The sequence below is a fragment of the Gymnoscopelus microlampas genome (assembly GCF_963454915.1).
Source record: "Gymnoscopelus microlampas genome assembly, chromosome: 20".
NCBI classification, from domain to species: Eukaryota; Metazoa; Chordata; class Actinopteri; order Myctophiformes; family Myctophidae; genus Gymnoscopelus; species Gymnoscopelus microlampas.
The window spans coordinates 4,248,654-4,257,184 of record NC_139957.1 but is presented as its reverse complement, the minus strand read 5'-3'; the positions used below and the strand labels follow the sequence as shown (position 1 = coordinate 4,257,184).

General features: G+C 40.0%; 1 protein-coding gene across 2 annotated transcripts in view; it reads right to left on the bottom strand.

Moving 5' to 3' along the window:
• Positions 1-5,389: 5,389 nt before the first annotated feature.
• The window catches only part of dicer1 (dicer 1, ribonuclease type III), an 81,819-nt gene continuing 78,677 nt past the window's right edge, over positions 5,390-8,531 (bottom strand). For both annotated transcript variants that reach the window (XM_084045238.1, XM_084045239.1), the window contains one exon: positions 5,390-7,965. In XM_084045238.1, the coding sequence (XP_083901364.1) occupies positions 7,800-7,965 (166 nt within the window). In that variant the 3' untranslated portion in view covers positions 5,390-7,799. The remainder of the gene's footprint in view (positions 7,966-8,531) is intronic.

Below are 8,531 nucleotides of genomic sequence, written 5' to 3'. Positions count from 1 at the left end.
GTACTTTTACTGAAGTACATTTTTAATTCTGGACTTTTACTTGTAACAGAGTATTTTTATATTGCAGTATTGGTACTTTTACTCAAGTAAAGAATTTGAGTACTTTTTCCACCACTGATTTTGATAATACTTTTGTACTTTTACTCAAGTACAATTTGGAATGCAGGACTTCACTCGTAAAAAAAGAGTATTTCTACATTGTGGTACACAATTCGGAGTACTTGTATCTGAAATAGAGACACATGGACGCTATCAATCCCACCAACAAAGAATCAAGCTCACAGGGACTAAAATGGTGAACAACCATACCATTACTTTATTGTAGATATACTGGGCTACAATTATTACAAAAAAAAAAGAAACAAAGGAGAAAAAAAAAGAAACAAAACCCAAAAAACATTAAAGGTATCTGTGATCCATAAGGTGCAGACCGCAAACCACTGCAGCACGGTAATACAGTATGAGTGTAGGAGTTCAATATGTTACTTGCTTCTTCTTCTTTTTTTTACCCCCCCAAAAAATGTCCCTTTAACCCATTAAGACCTGAGGCGATTCTTAAAAATGTTGTTTTTTGAAAAAAAAAAATCGAAAAACATTTTTTTTCAAGATTTTTCAAAAATAGCAGATCTACAAGCTCGTAGCGCGGCACTCGGTGCCGCGCTATGAGCTTGTATATCTGCTATTTTTCCAGGTCTTAATGGGTTAAAGTTTTGCGCTGCAGGTTGAGTGGCGATGGCCAATAATTCCCCACACTGATAAAAAGTTACACCATCCAAATCCGTTCCGTTCCGTTCCAAGCTGCTGGTGTTTCCACTGTCCTGGTCACGCAGGTTCAAATAATACCCCCCAAAAAGACCCCCCCCACCCCCCCCCCAAAATCCCCCGCTGGCTTTGCATGACCAACTGAATGCTAAAGAAAGAGTGCTATTTAAAACCCAAACCCCACATTTCATGATCGTATTCAAAAAGGCAATTTTCTATCTTTTAATGCCTAATTTATGCTCCGTCGTACCGACGTCGTCACGCGCCGGAAAATAGCGGAAGCTACAATCTCGCGCGCGGGGTTTGTTGTGTACTTTCAAAGCCCAAAATGTACATTGATCTCATCTGTGATTCTCGACTCCTATTCGGCCATGTTATACTTTTTAACCATTATTTTATACTTTGGCGATTCAAAAATAGCCGATCTAAAAGCTATGAGCTTGTAGATGTGCCATTTAAAAAAATCATCTTGAAAATATTTGCAACTCTTTGACCTGAGGCCGATTCTAACATTCTACGTTCTGAATCCTGACCTAAGTTTTCTGAAAAACTTCAAATATTTATTCAAAAATTACAACAAATGTATGTTGCTATAAATTGTACATAGCAAAATAGGGGTTCCCGGCCGAAATGGGTCAACTCAAATCTTTGCTTCTGGGGGGGGTCCCTGGAACATCATATTTTGAGATGGGGGTCCGCGGTCAAATACATATCATTTTGTTAAAGAAATTGTGTACATTTGTAGAATCCCCAGAAGCAAAGACTTGAGTTACAAATGTTCGCTTTAAAAAAATATGTTTTCAAAGATTTGCACAAATTTTCACGATTTTTCAAAAAAGAAATGCAGATCTACAAGCTCATAGCGCGGCACTCAGTGCAGCGCTATGAGCTTGTATATCTGCTATATTTTTGAATAGCCAAAGTATAAGATAATGGTTATAGTGGTAAAATGACAGACGCTTCCCGTGTCTTAACTGAACTCCTCAATTATGGGAGCCTACAAGTCAGAATCAATGCAAAACAAATACACACTCATCATGCCATTTCAGTTCTCTTTGATAGGTTAGACTAGATTTCAAAGTGAGAAGTACACAGCTTCGACCGCAGTGTTGAGCTTTGCAGATCGACTACATTCCCCGTTCGACACCGTGGTATGAGAGAGTATAAATCAGGCTCAACTCTGTTAACGTTACAATTTTCCAACGCCAGCCCTGTCGTTACCAATAGGCTCTATGCACAGCAGCCAATGCCATATTATCACTTCCTTCACAGGTGTTACCAGTGATACTAATGAAGGTTCCATTTAGTGTAGCACAGTGGTTTCCACGACCCCCATAACTCTGAGAGTGTACAAATGGAACCAAATGGACCCTTACGGGTCCATTTGGTTCCATTTGTACACTCTCAGAGTTACACACCTGTAAGGGGCCATTTGGAAGCCCATGAGGGTCCCTGGACCCCAACTGTAGACCAGACCAGTTTGACCAGAATGGAACAGAGCCTTCATTAGTAACACCTGTGAATATCTTCATAATATGGCTGCTGTGAATAGAGCCTACAAGGGGTTGGGGCACAGTTGGGTTTCCTCTTTGTTAAAGAGTTACGTTTTGTATAAAACCAAGTCGAAAAGACAAAATCTAAACCAGAGGAGAAACCGAGTCACTGTGTCAGGGCTGGGTAACCAACTGAAAATGTATTCGAAAAAAACAACATTTACAACCAATGACTTAATTGATTAGCAGGATTTTTGTGTGTGATATTCTTATATATCAACGAATCGACATAACAAATTCGTATAGATTTGTTTATAAACGACTAAATCGACTAGCCTCATTAACCACTCAAGCCCCATTGTATACATTGTTTTACAATGGTGGTGTGCAAAAAAATTGCTGAGCCTGTGGATTTGCCATTTTCAATTTTTAGGTAATGGGGGGCAAAAGTTTGAAATACTGATGATATATTGATTTGTAGTCATATCACCCAGCCCTACAAGGTGTGTGACTCAAGTCACGCCCGGACATGGTTAACTTGATTATGTCCAATTCCGTCAACTTAAAAGAATATATCGTCTCTGTCGGGCTGGAAACCTCATACTGTATGTCCAAAACTGTTACTTTTCGGGATTCAAATAGAAAGGTAGCAGATCTACAAGCTCACAACGGGTCGATTCACATCGCTTCGCGTTTCGAGCTTGTGGATCTGCAACCTTTGATGCTTTTGTGTCACGCTGTGATATAAGAGATAAGAGGTTTCTGATTTTTTTAAGGCAGGACCATTGAAGCCTTATTTATGCTCCGTCGCGCAACAAAAAAAATGCTCAACAACCTCAAAATACTAGCTCACGACGCGTCGCGGATACGACGCGTCGTGGACTTGTAGGTCGGCTATTTTCGGCGAGCGAAAAAGTATACATCGAGCTTAATACACACAAAGTGCATACATTGTACTGCCCGCCGCTTGTAGAGACTAACTAACAGTGTATTCATCAGATGAAAAAAACATTTTGTACCCTCCCTCCCTCCCTCCCTCCCCCCTTAGCTTTTTCATTTGTTTTTTATAGAATTGTATAATACCAGCAACTGAAACAGCAGCAAAGCCTGACCCACAAAGTTAAGTCCTCTTTAACATTTTTAAACGGCATTATCATCATATATACACTTTTTTTTTTCTCTTTTTTTTTATTCTCCATCTTTCACTCCCTTTCACTCTCTGACATGAGGTAAAGTATGGCGCCCAAGTGCAATGCTCAATTGTGCTACATGTACAAAAAAAAAGGAAAAGAAAAGAAAAAAAAAATTGCCAGTAAGAGTCTGCAGCAAACATTGCGAGACTACCTTCAACGCTCCCAAGACAACAAAAAAAAAAAAACAGGGGGAGAAAAAAGCAACTATTGATGGTTGTAGGAAATCCATGCCACGCGTGGCTTAAATGATTATTTGTGAAAATGTCTTTTTTCCTCCATCAGACACAGACAAACAAAAAGTGTGTGTGTGTGTGTGTGGCACCGTCTGAATTAGTTATTTCACATTCTTTCTATTTTAGTTGTTTTCTTTTAACCACTTTAACCCTGGTTGTCTCTACTTTGGAGCATAGGCAAAAAGTATTTTTTTGTTTTTGTTGAAAACGTTCAGAAATCCCCCCGCAAAAAAATCAACATTTTTCAACACCAGAAAGAGCAGATCTACAAGCGATGAGACGTATTGTGGGCTTGTAGTTCAGCTTATTTAGCCATTTTGTCATATGACAGAGTATGTAGGGCTTAAGTGGTTACGTAGCCCCCTGTACCACCCCCCCACCCCCCCCAAAAAAAAAAAACACGCACCCCCCCTGCTCGCAAAAAAACCTTAAAATTAAAAACTTAACGCTAGTGAGTCTAGTCAGAACAGCACATTAAGTGTATGTCTGGCAGTAGGGTTCAGTGAGGGGGAAAGAAAAGATAATATGCACAACAATGTAAAAATATGTACGTGTGTGTGTGTGTGTGTGTGTGTGTGTGTGTGTGTGTGTGTGTGTGTGTGTGTGTGTCGTGGCAGGGCAGGGGGCCTCTACTGTAGGTCCAGCAACTCCCAATACTCCCGTCTTGACATTGATCCGATTCCTTCCCATTTTCGTAAGCCCCTCAGATTTCACATAGGTACACGCGGCCGAGACCCTTCACGCGCTTGAGAAATAATGACAGATTGCACTCGGTTCGATCGCGAACGGGCGAACGAGCACTCGAAACGCGGTGCAATTTTTCTTTTCTACCGCCGTAGTTCACATTCCTTTTTTGCCCTACCTAAGAGCGCGAGGGTATTTTCCGCGGTTAAATTCACGTTTCGCTATTTACACGGGACGTTCGCTAAACATCCGACGGCCAGAATGAAATGTATGGCACCCGACATTAGTACTGCACTCACAACGTGGGCTTAGAAGGCTGTCAGCTGGCTCCGTCCTGGCGACAGCATTCGCAGTTACTATACGCTCGACTAGGGTTCTTTAGACGTCCGAAAGGCACTGGTGACGTTCCGCAGTTTCCATTGTTAAAAATATACGACAGATAGATAGATACAAGTTACTCTGAGGGAATGTGATCTCAGTGCAAACAATTGTCGGTGTTTTTGTATTATATGCAAGCAATATAGACAAGATTTTTTTTCCTTCTCCCCAAGGTACAGATATCACAGTAAAAACGATTACAGTATGCGTCACTGCCCAAGATGTCTTGTTAAATCGCAGTCTCGTCCAGGAATATGTTTGCGTAAAATCGATTGATATATTAATAATACAGAAGACTGGCAAAGAGCAGAGTGCAGTGTCTTTTTGAGGTAGTAGCACCTAGATGTGGGATTTTTCTTTTTTTAAATTTACAATAAGATTTCAACTTGCCGTGCTTCACACAAAGCGCAAGCAAAACGTTTAATTCAACACTGCGGTTTGTGAGAAGAAGTTTCCTGTGGGATAGAATTGTAGCCATTTAACCCATTAAGACCTGGTCACTTTAGATTTCTTTGGGCTATTCAAAAATAGCAGATATACAAGCTCATAGCGCGGCACCGAGTGCCGCGCTATGAGCTTGTAGATCTGCTATTTTTGAAAAATCGTGAAAAATATTTTTTTATATTTTTTTCCGAAAAATTGTTACGATTTTGATTTTTTTTTAGACGTTGCCTCAGGTCTTAATGGGTTAATCATCATAAACAAATGCGAGGAGGAATGCGACTTTAACAAAAAAAAAAAAAAGCGGTTCACAGGTTGAACATCAACAAAAAAATAAGCTGGGCTTGGGGAGTGCAATCTGATTACCTCAACAAGCTTTTCAAAGAGACCCCTCCGATCGCTGCAGATACACTGGAGAAGATAGCTACCAAACTGGTGGAAAACGATGTTGATATAGCTACAAAATCGACGAGGACATCATTTACGTGGCTTTTACCGTGCAGAGATTACACACTTCAGCCCCCCCTCCCACCACTCCTATCTTCAAGCAGAACCCCCAAAGCGAGGGAGGGGTGAAGGGGGGTGGGGGGTGGGGGAGAGAAGAAGAAAAGAAAAACGACAACACAGCTCTCCTCTAATAGCAGTGGTTCTCAAAGTGGGGTCCAGGGACCCTCAGGGTCTGTAACTCTGAGACAAAAGACGCCAAATGGACACTTACTGGTCCATTTAGTTCCATTTGTACGTTTTAAGAGTTAAGGGGGTCCTTGAAATAAAAAACATACGTTTGAGAACCACCACCTCTACAGCCTCATGACTGATAGAACAGGAACAACCACAACCAAAAACAGATCTCAAATAAAAAGGTCAAATAAAGAGGTATTATAGTTACAGTGCAAAAAAGATGAGAAATTCAAGCTTAATACAAAAAAAAAACATAGCACCAAAAAAAAAAAAAAAATGCATGCAATTAACTGAGGTATTCAAGTGAAAAAGGGCATTTTTTTTAATAAGGGAGAAAAAAAAAGATATTTAGGCAAGAAGCAAAATGTGTCTAAACTGAACGATGAAGGACAACTAAAGGCTGGCATCCTTAATCCCCAAGAACCTTATAGTGTCACACCTGCTATAAGCTTTGGTAAGGTGAGGATGTGAGACGCGCACTAGTATGCTCAAATAAATTGGCCTGGTTCCTAAAGACTTCTTCTTCTTTTTTTCATCTCAAAAAGGTTTCAATGCGTCCTAAACAAGTTATCCAATTTGTAGAAAACTGCAGCATATTTGTACAAGAGATACCGTCTTCCCCTCTGTAGATCTTGCTGTTGTATCAAAATGCGACGATTCGATCGGTGGAAAGACAATTTTAGTGCTCGAGAATGACTCGTCAAATTCAGCCATTCTTGTTTCTCAAAGAAAAAAACAAAACTAAATGTCTGAAACCAAAGATATTCACTAATGTCAAACAACTAAGGATCTCTCTCTCTCTCTCTCTTTGCTCGCACTCTCACATACACTCTAGATATATCGATAGATTTTATAACGTTTATATAAGCCATCCAGTTGTCATTGTTAATACATAAGCTACAACAAACATGCAACCTCAAGTGCGGTTAAAAACGTTTTTTTTATAGCTTTTTTTCTCCTTTTCATTTTCTTTTAATTACAGTAACTGGGAATGTTGAAAATTCCTATCCGACTCGTAGGATATGAGGGTGGGCCTCAGCATCTAAGGCGCAGAATATCATCATAAATGTCATTTTATATTTATTTATATATATATACTTTTGCTACGTATATGATTTTGGTGTCAGTCCGACCACACAATTCTCAAAAAAAGAAACAGACCCTAATGGAATAAGTGCAATAATGATTAAGAATACCACTTGTTTTTTTGTGTTTGTTTAGTTTTTTTCAAGACAGATTTCAGACAGAAGTGCCACGTTTTTGTCTGTTTTTTTCCGTTTCTTTCTTCTTTTCACGCCAGCGGTGTCTGTGAGCCACGATCGCCTTTTAAAAACTGGCACTAGTGCACAGGCTGAGGAGTTTAGCGTTTTTGTTTCTCGATTTTTTTCCCGTCTTTCCCAACGTAACTTTTGATTTACAACCTTTTTTTGATTTGAACTATATACAGTCTAACACTACAATAAGCTTAAAAAGCCTCTCACTGCCCAGAGGTTTGACAAAAAAAACAAAAGAAAAAAAAACAATAAGAAAACAGTGAAGAACAGACATCGCGACCTGACCTTTTTTTTTTGTCCTTTTAAAAACATTTTGCTAAACGTTAATAAAGCACTCGTGTGATTACACAAAAGCAGAGAAGGGAAAAGTAAAGATTGTGTTTGCGCAAAATGAAAAAGAAACAAAAAAAAGCATCCATTGAGTGAAATCTGTTATGAGGATAAGTTCTGCGTCTGGTGTTGCGTCTCCACAGTGTTCCCAGAATGCCTTGCGTCGTGCCGTTCAAAAGGCTTGAAGATACAGAGGGCTTAGCATCGCGTTGCGTTTTTTTTCTCTTTCTTTCTTTTCTCTTTCTTTCTTTAGCTTCAATAGCTTAGGGCGCTAACGTTTTCGGAGGGGGTTTTCGCTAGCGCGAGAAGAAGCTTTTTTTTTTTTTTTTTTCAGTTGGTTTGGACCTGAGGTTGATTGGCTTTGAGGCTGCGCAGGGCCCGCCGCGCCGCCGCAGACTTGGCGATCCGGTAGCTGCGTCCGACGCCTTTGAACTTGCCCTTGCCCACCACCTCCACCGTCACTCGCACCTTGCCGTCGTACGTCCTCTCCGCTGGGCTGTGGGGGGGGGACACACGTCAATTCATACGGCTCTGAACACGCGGTTAACCACATCTGAATCTTTTTCTGAATCACATCTTTTTCTCCTCTATAACCCATAAGACCTGAGGCGATTCTAAAAAAAAATCTAAATCCTAACAGTTTTTTGAAAAAAAAATATAAAAAATATTTTTTCACGATTTTTCAAAAATAGCAGATCTACAAGCTCGTAGCGCGGCACCGAGTGCCGCGCTACGAGCTTGTAGATCTGCTATTTTTGAATAGCCAAAGAAATCTAAAGTGACACAGATGCGTTCCAGGTCTTAATGGGATAAACACAACCACGTGTATTTGCTGATGACAGGTATTAATAGTCTATGCTCTGTTGATGAATTGAATATATGGGACCACAATGGAAACGAGTCCCCAGGACTTTTTTTGTGTTTTCCTTTTAGCCCAAATGTTTTACTGTACCTCCGTGCTGTAAACATTTTTTTGACTAAGTAATCAATCAATCAATCAATCAATACAGAATGGAAAACAGAGGGACCAATAAGTGATTTTCAACCTTTTTTAATTTAAAT